The sequence below is a fragment of the Idiotropiscis lumnitzeri genome, chromosome 14 (assembly GCF_059441095.1).
Source record: "Idiotropiscis lumnitzeri isolate Australia: NSW breed Sydney's pygmy pipehorse chromosome 14, RoL_Ilum_1.0, whole genome shotgun sequence".
In the NCBI taxonomy this organism is placed as follows: domain Eukaryota; kingdom Metazoa; phylum Chordata; class Actinopteri; order Syngnathiformes; family Syngnathidae; genus Idiotropiscis; species Idiotropiscis lumnitzeri.
Window position 1 is genome coordinate 8,742,643 of NC_142404.1, and position 14,118 is coordinate 8,756,760.

The 14,118-nt window shown below is 39.5% G+C and overlaps 2 protein-coding genes across 2 annotated transcripts; one reads left to right on the plus strand and one right to left on the minus strand.

Annotated features, from left to right (window-relative positions):
- Nucleotides 1-1,140: 1,140 nt before the first annotated feature.
- Nucleotides 1,141-3,582, minus strand: trim13 (tripartite motif containing 13). The gene is made up of 2 exons (XM_088315226.1): nucleotides 3,505-3,582; nucleotides 1,141-3,208 (listed from the first exon to the last, which is right to left on the minus strand). Exon 2 carries the CDS (start codon nucleotides 3,197-3,199, stop codon nucleotides 2,054-2,056), a length of 1,146 nt encoding a protein of 381 aa, XP_088171352.1. The 5' UTR covers nucleotides 3,200-3,208; nucleotides 3,505-3,582; the 3' UTR covers nucleotides 1,141-2,053.
- A 1,815-nt stretch (nucleotides 3,583-5,397) lies between these two features.
- spryd7b (SPRY domain containing 7b) lies at nucleotides 5,398-13,625 on the plus strand. The gene is made up of 5 exons (XM_088315227.1): nucleotides 5,398-5,565; nucleotides 7,652-7,768; nucleotides 8,848-9,014; nucleotides 11,693-11,795; nucleotides 12,716-13,625. Exons 1-5 carry the CDS (start codon nucleotides 5,460-5,462, stop codon nucleotides 12,811-12,813), a joined length of 591 nt encoding a protein of 196 aa, XP_088171353.1. The 5' UTR covers nucleotides 5,398-5,459; the 3' UTR covers nucleotides 12,814-13,625.
- The last annotated feature ends 493 nt before the right edge of the window (nucleotides 13,626-14,118 follow it).

Consider the following 14,118-nt stretch of genomic DNA (forward strand, 5'->3'; position numbering starts at 1 on the left):
TTTAAATATACCTATAAAATTTATTTTTAAAAAAAAAAAGGTTCTCTCCCAATTAGTCCTGTAGTTGAGTGAATAAATGTCCAGATTGGCCGTAGGTAGAGGAGATACAGTGTAAACGAATTACTACAGAAAAAGCGAATAAAGAAGGCATTACGTGCATGCTTTTTTTTTAAGGGGGGGGGGGACTCCCAGCGCATGCTTTTTTTTTAGGGTGGGCTCCCAGCCCAAAGTTTGGTAAACATACTTTTTGGATTCATTCACGTCATATCTTTACCATGAAAACGTGACTGTTTTGCAAATAAAAAAAATCAGAAGGAACTGCTTACAGAACCTTTTACTCACGCCTCTTCATAATACGTCATACTAAACATCTGAGCGCTGAAGATTTTTTTCGTTATTAGTTTAGTCATAAAAGGACGTGATTAAAAACAAAAATGGCCCCTGAAGAATTTACCAAGCCCTATTGTCACATTTGTTTGTATTAAAATCTTACGGAGCTCGCTTTTAAATATGTATTGCTTCAAAATCATTTTTGTGCTATTGTTACATTTGTTTTGTGATTTTATTTCATGCACAATAAATATTTATTCATATTGCAAATGCTCTCCTTTTAAATGAGTAAACTCTTGTCGAAATATTTCCCCCTCTACAAGGCGCGACCACTTATTAACCAGACATGCAGAATTTTGTCTTTCTAGTGCGTTTTTCGAATGTAACAGAAATCAAATCAACCACATTTTTAGTGGTGATTAATAAAGCTAGAAGTTGCAAGTAATGACGCGCATTTTTTTTTAGCTCCACAGGCCTCACTTTTTGGCCTTTAAAAACGACCATGTATATAGTTGCTCTTTATATACGAACAGGACTCCCCCCTCTATTTTTTCTAAATTTAATGTGTAGGCCTAATTGCTGTTTTTTTGTCGGTCGTTGAGATGTCATTTTAAAGGTTAAGCCCTCATAAGACAACTTCAAATATTTAATGTCAGCAAAAAAACCCGCCTATGACTTCGGATGTGTAATTTATATAGTGCACTGTAATTTTTTAAATAGGCCTGCCTAAGAAAAAATAATGTGACGTGTGTTGTAACGTTATTTTATAGGAGGCACAATGTGATGAATCATAATGGGGAAACAATAAAATAGACAAAACATTTGTATGGTTTATTATGCATTTATATTTTGAGAGCCACTAAAATATGAAATATTAATAACGTGGTGCTTATATTTTCACGCTATACTTGCCTGGTAACAGACGTCTATATATATCTAAAAGTGTGTGTGTGTGTGTGTGTGTCAGTGCTGACATCACTGAGCTTCGGTTGTTTTTAGAAATATATTTTAGACAAAACCGCATCTACATAAGTGGAAAACATTATTGCATTACATAGCAAAAATTGCATACATCAAGTCATCCAAATAAGTGATGTATGACCAACAAGGCCAAATATTTTTTCAGAATTTGCAATGTTTTTTTTTACATATAATACTCTTATATGCATGCTCTCGCCTGACTTTTGTGATCAGTTCCCACTCAGTGAGGGTGTCTGTGTGTGCCCTACGACTAGCTGGGTGTAGTGTGCCTTTCGCGCCCGTAGTCAGCTGCATGGGATAGGCTCCGGCACCCCCCGACCCTATAAAGGATCAGCGGTGTGGCTGATGACACATGGCACTCTTTTATGCAAATGAATCATAAATAAATATTTTTAAAGTAGGTTTGCTTTTTGATGTGGATAGATGCCCTTTCCCCCCTCATTTAATGATTTTTTTGCCAATTTATTTTCGGACTATTTAACGCAGGTCGTGTTAAGAGTCGAGTGACACACTGAAGAGACATGCGTGGATATATGTTTAAGTCAAATTGCAAAATTTAATTTAATTCAAACAAGAATAATAATGTGGTCGTCAGTTTTTATTTGTCAAGACCTTAAGGAATATGAAACATTTATATAGGCTGTGTAAAAATAGTCTTTTTTAAGTCATTGCTCATTTTGCTTCCAGGGTGCAGAAGGGCGGTCCCAAAAGAAGTAATGTGTAAAAATCAAATTTCCTTCACTTAAATGAAAGTACAGCTGCCAATATAAGTGACAGCGGAGTCGATTAAGTCGCCCAGGACCAGCGTGGACGTGCCAGTCACCTCCCACAGGTGCTCCCAGGCTGCTGCTGCCACCGGCTCGGGCAACACAAGCAGCAGCGTGGATGGCGCCAAAAAGAGACCCCACACCAGAAGGAACAGAGCGACCCAGCGCATGGACCGACGTGACCTCGGATCCGCCGCCTCCCACGTCTCGTGTGGGACCTTCATTTTATCCACGTCACCGAGCCTCACCGCGTCCCACTTTTTGACGTCGAGCGGGGCGACAACCGGGGGTGACCGAGCGGGGGGTGTCTCCTCTAACTTCTTCTCATTCTCCTTCTTCAGGGCCGCCAGCGTTTGTCGGAAGTCGTGCATGTGCTCGAGGAAACTGAGCGGCTCCGTGACACCGCGGAACGTCTCCGCCGCGGTCAGCGCGCTCCGCTGACGGTCCACCGTATCGCGCAGCCGCGTCATCTCCGGGTCGTACGCCTGCATGACGGCCAGCCGTTGGGTCTCGAAATCGCACAGGATCTCGCTCTTCTTGCTCTCTATCGTGGCCGCCAACTTGTCGAAGTAGTCACTCGCTCGCTCTGCGTCCTCGTTGACCGCCTGAAGCGCCCTCTTCTTGGCGGCTCGCAGCGTCTCCAGGCGGTCAAAGGCACCCGCGGTCGGCCAGCTCTCAGCGCCGCGCAGCAGTTCCTCAAAGGCGCGCCGCTCACCCTCGTACGCCTCCCCCAGTGAACAGAAGCGGTGGCCCCGGTGCTCTTCGGCGGTCGCACAGCAACCGCAAATGAGCTTCAGGTCCGTGGCGCAGAACATGTTAAGCGGCTGCGTCGTGTGGTGGGCGCACACGCCCATCTTGGGCGCCACTTTGAGCCGGGCATACTTCTCCACGATGCCGCGGAGGGAGTAGTTAACTTGTAGGTTCTTGGCGCCGTTGTGCGGGCTCTCTTTGCGGCACGTCGGGCACCTGACCGGCAGCCAGGATAAAAACGGGCCCCGTGCGGACTCCAGAAGAGGCTCCAGGCACTTCCGACAGAAACTGTGCGAGCAGAGCAGGACACGGGGGTCCTCGAAGAGACCACAGCAGATCGAGCATGTCAGCTCCTCCTCCAGCTGCTCCATGTGAGGATCCTGTCAACACACACACGCACGGGGAAAAATAGTAAATGTCACGTCGGAGCTTCCCCGCCATGTAACTCATTTGCATGGCGTGACATGTCGCCTTCGCGGGCTCAACGTCGAACGTCACGTAACATTCGGTCAAATGAAATTTGAAAAATCAAAATGGACGCGTTTATACACCACCCGGACCGACGTCGAGCCCCGAACAGCACCGCTGTCGACGGACGCTCGCTGTCGCGGTCTCTGTGACACATTTAACGGGCGCATAGTAACAAGCAGGGGTGTTCCAAAAAAATCTCACTCACCAGCTGCTGTGAAGACGCTCGCGCGACGACGCAATCGTGGCGCTTGTTGTCGAGCAGACTTCATCAACGTACTTCCGGGTTCAAGTTCAACATTTTACGCGCTAACTCGCGGGAAAAATAACCACAGGTACAACAAAGCATCCGTGTTCAAATGATGACCGAATATGCAAACGTCACAATTTTAGCAATGATGTAAATATATGTATTTTAATGAAAATTTATATTAAATTAGAACCATTTTGCGTTTTATAACGATTGTGTTTTTTGTCGATGGTCCCTGCGTGACGTAAAGAAGCAGGCGGGGGGGGGGGTCTGTTGCCATGCAAAACTCCATAGCGTGGAAAAACTGTCAACTTGGTTTTCGCCCCACTTTAGCGTCGTGCACATTTTCATGCTGCCCTACTTCTGTCGCTCCGTGCGTATGAATGTGCGACATCGAGATGAAATATGCAAATTAAACCAAATAACAGTTAACACTCACCTGTCACAATATTAGTACGCTTCCTGAACCACAAAAACACAACAGCTGTATCCATAAAGAGAAGAATGCAATGTTTATTTCTAGTGACTGTCACTTGATTGTTTTCTGTACCGCCGCAAAATGGTGGCAAAGTGCTCAACTGGCAGAAGAAACGCTGAAGTGTGGAAGAGTGACGTAGAAGAGCCGAGTAAAGTAAGCTACGAAAGTGCCCGGAAGTAGCCTTTGCTCAGACCCCATTTCCACGCACACAAAGGCCATATTTGAAGGCTAGCATCAAAGGCCGCATGAAGAAGTAGAAGTTGTGTTATTGATCTATTATGTGGCCTTCAACTTCAGCTTTTGTACGACACAGCCTACAAATTAGAACACAGGCAATGAGTCGAATGAATGAGCTGATCGAGAGTATGCAAATTGAGGTTGGCCATGGGTGATAATTGATCACTCTGATGGGCTGTTCGCTAGTGAATCAGTGCAGGACGTAGGAGTGACCAAAGCAAAGAAAAGGGCATTGGCCGTTTCTTAATATGAAGAACTCAGAGTACCGCCTTGTGAGCTCGCAAAGTACGGTGTTCCTATGAACCTATGTGGGAATGTTCTTCCTTAGAACTTCAGTCTCTTTATAAATTGGTACGTGTGTGTAGTTATTCATTTCTGACCCTGGTGTATGATTGTGACAGTGGCACAAAAAAGAAAACATTTTGGGATATTAATCCTTCACGAGTGGCCAACCGATTCATCCTTGGCTTAAGGTATCTGACAAAAATTACTTCCAGATATTCGATGCGTTCTTGGTTTATTTGTACTTTCAGTTGGAATGGTACTTAGGCGATCTTATGTCGATTATCTAACTTGCTTCTATCTGCGTTTGCTATCTATATATTTATCTGTATATCTATATATTTATCTGTATATCTATCTGTATATCTATCTATCTGTCAAATAATTGTAACATTAACTCATTAACTGACAGCCAAGGTAAAATGGATGTACTTTTTGGCTTCTCAGTCCGTCAATGGCAGCGAATTAGTTAAAGATATTACTAAATCAATATCTGTGACAGTTTGTTAATCAAAACTGCATTGTTGTCTTTGTAACTTTCAACTTTGGGACGTAATCCTCTTGTTATAGCTGTAATTTGGCCAGTAGTGAAACAGAAAACAGAATTCCCATTTAAGCAAGATTAGCGTTACTAGTATTTGCCCATCACTTCCAAACTCGCTTTATAACCCACGCATGGTTATGTAAAAGCTATATCCAATAGTCACCAAGTCACGTGTGGGAAATTTTGACCCTGATTTTTTTCTTCCCTTGTTTCCATGCCATTAGGAGCAACTGCCTGATGTTGCGGCTGTGATTGGATGGGCGGTAGGTTACTGCAATTCTGACTTTCGCCTCGGGGTGTCACTGTGTTTTGGAATGGCCTAATATATAGGACGGCTTCCGGAAGAAGTAGTGTACGTTCTTTTCTCGGAAGATGGCGGCGATGTTTACGTGTTGCCTAAATTGCTGCGGAGATGGAGGCTCGGGACATATCCAACTTAAAGAAATGCCCACCGTTCAGTTAGATACACATCGCATGGGTAAATTACATTTTCCCTTTATTATGAGGTTTATATGCAGACTATTAAATCACAAAATTCGTTCAGTGTGCGTGTTTTGCTCCTCAGCAATGAGCTCACTTGTTACGAGCTTCAAGCTGTCAATATGTCATGCTTTATGTCATGCGTTTCCACGTTGTAAGCAATTTAACACTTTTGACTGCCGTTTTCTGTCATGGCTGTATTTGGGATATTTGCCATGTTTTCACTTTGCTTATCGTGAGGTTTTTCTCCCTCTTTGACTGCTACACCATCCACCCACCTATCCTTTTTATATGCCGCTCATCACCACGACAAAATCATTCACAGTCACACCTATGGTCATTGTAGAGTCCTAAATGAACCTAACCTGCATGCTTTTGGAAATGTGGGAGCAATCTGGACAATCCCCTAACCCTCTAAGAAGTCATAATAATTATAAGTTGCCGTATTGGTCTTGGAGAATACCAGGTGCGTAAGCAGTTTGCCATTGATCATTATGTATCTACTTAACGGCGAATGTGAACCAAATCACAGTTTTCTTGAGTAGTGAAGGATTTTTACATGTAAAAATTTTCTTCGTGGTTGGTCGTTCACCACCACCATTGGGTTCATTGAGGCAAACGGGCTGTCAGTAAGCAAAACCATCCCTCTCCGCACACACTTTTTGAGTATTATGTGATATGAATGACTGCAAATATCAAAGAAGGCCCTATGAGAAATCCCCAACCGTATCATTATTTTCCCCAATAGCAATCTGGTGGCAACTTGTTTATATTGTATGTTTCAAGGTTATGAATGGCACACGGTAATTTTGTATCGAGCCACACGTACATATCAATGGACAGAAGTTATATCTTTACTTAAAGGGAAAGTGAAGTCTTAATTTTTCTTTACGTTAAATGTGCCAGCACTTGTCTCAACACAACATTCAATATTGCATTGTTGAATATGAAATAAGCGGCAAAATATAACTGTTTTTATCCATGTCATGGGCAGGCATTTTGGCACTTACTGTTGACTGAAAATGACATCACAGTTGCTCAGGCCTCAGATAATGACCAACCAAGGCTCACCTGTTTTGTAATTTTGATCGGATGTTCACGAGGTGAAAATATCCGCCCCCCTGAGATGGATAAAAACAGGTCGATGCTGCTCAATTCATATTCCACTTTCACAATATTAATTAGAATACAGTGTTTTGACGAGCGTGGATGCTTAGAACAGTGGTTCACAAATGGGGCTATGCTTTTACCCCTTGGGGTATGTGAGGTTTTAAACTATATATAAAAAGAAGTAACATCAATGCAAAAGAAAATGCTACATTACAGCTGCCACCAAGAATGACACATCCCAAGTGTCTCACTAAAATGTCTCACTAAATGCACACTTTATTGTGGCAATGCAATATTCAGCATTGACAACTGGTAATATTGTCAGTAATTTTAATTATTAAAATTATTATCTATATATATTATATATATATTTTGTAGTTTCTGCTTTTATTTGATCTACACTAAGAATGATCCCAATTTTTTATGTTCCCTCTTTATCAAGTTCATTATTTCTTTCTTTTAATTATATCTCTTCTTAATTTCAAGTTCTAGCGATCACACTACATATGGTGTTTCAATTTTTAATAAATCAGAGGCTGATGTCACAGCACTGTTTTGAGTCTTTTTTTCTCACCCAAAAATGCTATGTGCTGGTTAGGGGGAACTAAGATGAAAAAAAATATTTCAAAGGGGGTAAATAATTGAAAAATAGGTTAAACTGGTAAAGAATTTTTTTGACTTTACTTTTCCCTTCTTGCTTTTACTTTGATCTGTTTATATTTATGTCCCAGAAGTGTTTTCCATACAAGTATTTACCGTAATTATGACTTAACTCCTGCATTACTGTAGATTAGTTTGAACTCGTGTACAAATTTAGATTATGTCGCCCCCCCCGGGGACAGAACTGCGTAAACAGTGAATCCTCCCTGTCCGGTTTTACAACTTCAGCCATGGCAAACTATCTCTGAAACTGCTTAATTTGTCATTTGTTTTAAAGACTTTACAAAAGACTGACTTTTTCTTTTGTCTCGCAGGCACAGATGTTGTCATAGTGAAGAGTGGCCGCAGGATATGTGGCACAGGAGCGTGCCTGGCCAACGCTCCTCTCCACCAGAACAAAAGTTTTTTTGAGTTCAAGATCCAGTCCACTGGTGAGTACTCGCCTACTGATGTCGATCTGTCACTTGTACCTTTTTTTTTCTTTCTTTTTAACCTTGGAGGGCAACCGCAAACCCTTCAAGGTTGCTGCTTTATTTACTGTACAATAGATTGTTTTTCTTTGAAATACTCTAAACACTTATACAACTGTAAAATAGAAAACAGGCTAACCTATATAATAGCACCCAAATTTAAAAATGATCCCCCTTTGAACTGTAACTTAGATTTAGTGTTAAACCGGAGAGGAAAGCTAACTTAAAATGAGTCAACATGTCAGCAATTTGTGTCATACAAGTGTAAATAAAAAGTAAACCACTGTTGCCATAAAAAAAAGCCCAGAAGTCTTACACGGAAATGTGCACAGGGTACCTTAACGCATGTAAGCGTAAAAATAGGTTAACTTCAGTATTGCAAAACACAAAAATGTTGTGGTCAAATGTGCAGTGGGTGCGTATTCCCAGAACGCAACTCTCTTCATATCAACTAGTTGGTTCTTCTATGTACGTTTTGTTTTTATCTATTGCATATGAACTACTACAGAGGAGAGAAAGTGGAGGAGGACAAAAGCCGGAGTGCTGAGTCTTTGCACTCCACTCCTTCCGCTGTTACCAGTGCAACTTCATACACAGTCATCACCCACATCAGTCAGGGAATTAGGCGGTTCATCATTCCTTCAATTTTCCAGGGAGTCCAGATTTCTCAATGTTCTTCAGCTATCCCGCCAATTGCCTCTCAGTAAAAAAAAGAAAAAAATACCCTTGTCGAAAGAGGTCTTTACATTCTTGCGCAAGTCTCACGAGATAGCACATAATATGACGGGTTAACATCCTACGGTTTTGTGCAACTTCTGGGACCTGTAATGTTGCCAATTAAAACACAAAGTTTTATTAAAATTTCTAGAATGACATATTCCTCATTTACAACCCGCTAAAACATGATTTTACCAATACTTTTGTTAATTTGGAATGTTGAGGTTCTGATTGAACCAAACACAATGATTGATTTTCTCTCCACTGTTGTGCTCGGGAATCCCTCACCGCATGTGTGGGTGTGGGTGTGTGTGTGTTAAAAGGTGTGTGGGGAGTGGGCGTGGCCACGCAAAAAGCCAATCTCAATCAAGTGCCTTTAGGCCGAGACTCCAACAGCCTCGTCTTGAGACATGACGGTTGCGTGGTCTACAATGGCGAAGAGAAGAACCGCCTCCCTGCCAACAATCTCCCTCAGGAGGGCGACATTGTGGTGAGTGCCTTTTGGAATCTTGGAATTTTTTTTTTTTTGTGTGTGTACAAATCTCACCATAATTTAAGATGGCATCATTTTCATCTATTAGATTGCATTCGTGGGATTTCGACAGTTTAAAGATCGATAAGACTACGAACAATTTCCCCCACTTGGTCGCAATACCGTACTCTTGTTGACTTCATCAAGTGCAAAATGTGTGTTTTGGTCGCTGTTAAATTGTTCAACCGAAACTGATTCATAGCCTGGTCATTTATTATTTTTTTTTATATATAATACATGACAACAAAGAAATATTCCCGGCATGATTATTTCTGGCAAACTGACAGGTGGAACAGAGCTGGGGTGCAAGGTGAATTTGAAATGTAAATCAAAGTGTCGCGAAATAATCCAACACTAAATTTTCTATTCCCACAATGACAGATAATTATGAACAAACACGTTTCTGACATGCATGATGATTGGCAGTGTGTCACACCAAGGCAGTGTGCTGCAGAGAACTGGCAAGGTGCACTTACATAGTCAGATATTTTTAGTTTTTGCCGTTCGTATTGGTGGCTTTTATTTTCATGAGTACCTGATACTTTGAAATCTGGTCAATATCAGCCCTATCCAAATACCGAACATTAGTACTTGCTGATTCCTAGTTAATAGTTTATATTTTTCTCCCATATCACACAGCACTATGTTGAATCGGTGTTTGGCTGGAAATGTCACAAGTAGTTGTGCTTGAGTTCCATCCAATTATTTGCAGGACCAAGATCAGAGACAATCCTACTTAGGGCGTAGACAAAACCATACAAACTTGCATTTACACCGATGTGCAATTCAGACATTTCAATTAACCTAATGCGTTTTAATGAACTGTGAGAGGGAGCTGGAGTACACTAACTATTATTGGATAATTTTGGGCGATTGACAATTCTTAATCACTGTAAAATTATAACACTCGCTATGAATGTATTGACAAAGTTATATTAATTTGCGACATTGTACCTTTTGTCAAAATGTAAAATAAAAAAGCGAATTAATAGAGGAAGTGCAGAATTAGTGTTTGCATTGGCATGTGGGGCTGTGACCCCACAAGATCCAGCAGAGGGAGCTGCAGTGTAAATATCAAGAACTAGTGTGGTACCTTGTGGGCTTTTTTTGTTGTTTAAATTACGAAACTATGCTTAACATCATTTAGATCGACCACATGGAGAGATTTTAGGGTTTCTGGTAATGTCTGGCATCATCTAGAGCAATGATTCCCAAGCAGGGTGCCGCGGCACACTGATGTGCTTTGACAGATCATGTCATGAGAACCTACGCAAAAATCCCTTCAGTCCGAAGACAATTACAAATTAATTACCAGCATATATTTGTTTTTCTATTCATGCTTGCGGCATATAGCGACAGACAGAAGAATTAATGCTATGCCATTAAATGGCAGACTGTACAATAAACATGGATAATGCCTCAACATGTTGCCATTCATACAACAGAACAAGTGATGGTTTCCTGCAAGTATATCAACTTAGTGTTCAGTTAAACAGGCCCAGATTTTTTGTTGAGCAATTGTGAGATCATTTCCCTACGTTCCTGGGGTCAACAAAGTTTGGAAAAATACACTGATCCAGAGCAGGCTTGTCAAATTTCTTTTAGTAGACGGGCCACATTTACCCTAATGTGATCTCACATGGGCCATACCAGTATATTTCTGGGCTGACAAACAATAAATAATGACTGTTGCAAATTTTTCCCCATTGTTTTGGCGCAAATAATTACATGTACATTTGGAAGATATTCACATTTATTTCCTTGTTTCAAATCATTTGAGCAATCGGAAATGCCTTTAATCAGAATCAACAAATTTAATTAAAGATATTAATTAAAGATTGAATAATTAAATAAAAAATAAATATGAAATTAAATAAATAAAGCATTATGTAACAAGGGCAATTTGAACGTTATGTTGTCATTTACACACTGACAGATCACAAAAGATCACAATAAAAATTGGCCATTTTTTTTTCAGATCTAGAAATCATTTGAAATATACATATATTTGGACATTCATCTTGAAATGTTGACATCAACTGACTCATCACGCCATACAAGATAAAGTGGGAAGTTTTCAGGAGGGTGCAGTTGCCCCCCCCTACCTTTGTGCATAAAATATTTAAAAGGGTTCCACCAAACCAGCATCTATTTGACTGAAGATGTCAACAGATCTTTTGCTATAGTCATTGTCTTAAAATATTTCTACAGGAGGTATTTGTTTTCACAGAACCGTACTCTTTGCAGTATAAAGGTGACACAGCATTTAATAAAGGTGCCCCTGAAACTGGTCATCATTTAACCTTCACAAGTACATAAATGTCTAATGTGAAATCCTGACTGACAGCTAATTTCAGAATATTTTAAGTGGTCGTCAGTGCTATCTCCAATCGATAAAACAACAGTGCATCCATTTTGTTGGAAAATTGCCTTTTTGTGTTCCCTTTCACGATGGGCCAGATCAGACACCCTGATGGGCCAGGTCTGTCCCACGGACCGTACGTTTGACACCACTGATCTAGCGAATTCTCATCAACAATACATCGAAAAAGTTGGCTATGCATGCATTGAGAAAAATCTGAATAATTTAGAGCATTTTAATGACTGCCGAAAATCATACTGTACGTCATCCACAGGGCATCACATATGATCACGTGGAGATGAACTTGTATCTGAATGGAAAGAACATGCATTGTCCTGCATCGGGGATACGAGGCACTGTATACCCCGTTGTTTACGGTAAGTGCAATGTTATTGATAAATCATCACTTGTGGAGATTATCTGACATTTTTTAAGATTCATTATTACTAACATTAGGGACTATTTGATTTATAACCACTGTAATGACCGTTTTAAAGTTGTCCTGAGTTATCATTGTCATGCTATATTGGGGCAATTTATGATTAACTGGTTGTTGTAGCACATCAGTACACTGGACTATTTTTGCAGATTTTACATACTTGGATATGCATTCGTCACTATTGTATAATATTAATGTTGTCATTAGGAGTATTTTTGAAAATTTATCCCATTTGAAAAGAATGCAAAATTCAATCCAAATCAAGCACAACCAATCTGACCTCATTTGAGTGTGTGATCATTTAAAATGGATTCCCAATGATAAATTACAAAGTTAGCAAATGTGCAATCTCAATTAAATCTGGTTACAATTTTTGGGGACAGATTTTTATAATTTACATGTTCTTCACTTTGTTTAATGTAAATTCTGTGGATTTTCTTAATGTTATTTAATTTAATATAATTTATGGGATAAAAGTTAACATGCGTGCTCTCACCAAAATTAATTGGTGCCCATCCTTGGAAGAATATTTACCATTTTTGTGACTACATTCAAGATTAAACTACTATTGAAAAATATTTGCAAAATTTGTCAATTATTGAATTTTTTTTTTTTTTTTTATTAGATTAACTCTTTTTTTTTTTTACCAAAATACTTTTTATTCGGTGTGTTTACTTTGAATGTAACGTCGTGGAAAGAAAATGTTTACATTCTGTCACAGCTACCACTCTGCACCACCACTTATACACTTTTATAAAAACTATACATGTATTCACTATGCACACCTTTTACAAAATAAAGTGATCAATTTTGATGCTCTTAAGTTATTCCTCACTGTTTTTTTGTTTGCTGTTTTAGTGGATGACAGTGCCATCTTAGACTGCCAGTTCAGTGACTTTTACCACACGCCACCGCAAGGATTCGAGAAGATACTCTTTGAACAACAGATCTTCTAAACCAGCGCCTTTTGCCGTCGTCGTCGTCGCTCTTGCATACCCGTGTCACATATGATGTTTTGATTGTGATTGGCTGATTAGCTCAGGCCAATCACTCACGAATGATCCTATGAGTGTCCACGAAGGATGTGGAATTGTTATGATTGTCCGCATCTATCAGGTCTTTAAATTGTGGTGACAATGACCCAATCAGGAGTCATGATCAATTGTAACACTTCCAGTAGCCTCCTAGATTTCCATTCAGGATTCCCAAAAGTGGAAGCTTCCAGGATCAGAAGCCATTTCTGGGGATACAGTATTTTTCCATGTGTGTGTTGTAGAATGTGGAATGGTTTAAAAACGCCCGCACTGACATGTAATTCTATTTATTTTATTCACAGATCACACTTTAAATGATCTAGTTCTTTTCTTTTATGGATGCATCAGTTTTGTGTTGCCCGAATTCATGAGGTTCATCATCCAAACTGGGATTATGGCAATTTGTTTTTGTCGCTGTGTGTTTTGAACTGACGGAAAACTTGGTAAATATTGAGATAGGAATGACAAGTTGTTTCTACAAAAACCTCTTTAGCCCCTCCTCCTGATATGTATATCTTGAAATCTTCTATGGCATATTTATTCTTCAATATGAATATTATCAGAAGCGGTGCCGCTCAGCTCTGAAAATGAGATGCTTTCGGGTTCATATTGATGCAGGTTTGCTGCTGAATTTTCCAGCTACAGTATGTACTTGTCTTTGTTTGCACTAACCACGTGATTGTACAAGCAAATCCAAATACTGTTGATTGATTAAACATTTGTGTCTGCAGGAATCTTTAGTGTTTGTATTTTACTTATTCGTTGCCCAGAGGGGATATTTATATACATTTATTTATGCTTTATTCATTAATTTCCAATCATCTATATTTTTTTATGCTAACTTGTTATTAACATTTTTTCCAACTGTTGGGATACAAGTGTTTTTGTTTTTAATTTCCAAAAACAAAAATTACTTACGCCAATTGTAAATTAAAATCTTTTGCCCAAATGAAACCCCGAAAAAAGGATTTTGATTGAAAGTATTTTGGGAAAATTACCAAAAAGAAACAAGAATGACAACTTGTTTCTTTTGATTAAAAGGATAAAAACAACAAAAAAAACTGCTTCTACTACTGTTACTCTCTAAAAAAAGGGCATGTTTAATAATTTTTAAGTGAATATAAATATACCAAAAAATGTAAAGTAATGATATAAAAAGACAAAATATTTTTATCACCTCTCTAAAAATGCATTTTTCTTTTGGAAACAAAAAATTCAACAATGCTA

What these genes read in the sequence shown, in the direction of transcription:
- trim13 (XM_088315226.1), bottom strand. Translation starts at nt 3,199, where the DNA reads ATGGAGCAGCTGGAGGAGGAGCTGACATGCTCGATCTGCTGTGGTCTC.
- spryd7b (XM_088315227.1), top strand. Translation starts at nt 5,460, where the DNA reads ATGGCGGCGATGTTTACGTGTTGCCTAAATTGCTGCGGAGATGGAGGC. An exon ending in GTTAGATACACATCGCATGG is followed by an intron (nt 5,566 to 7,651) that starts GTAAATTACATT and finishes TTTGTCTCGCAG; the next exon opens with GCACAGATGTTGTCATAGTG. An exon ending in TGTATACCCCGTTGTTTACG is followed by an intron (nt 11,796 to 12,715) that starts GTAAGTGCAATG and finishes TTGCTGTTTTAG; the next exon opens with TGGATGACAGTGCCATCTTA.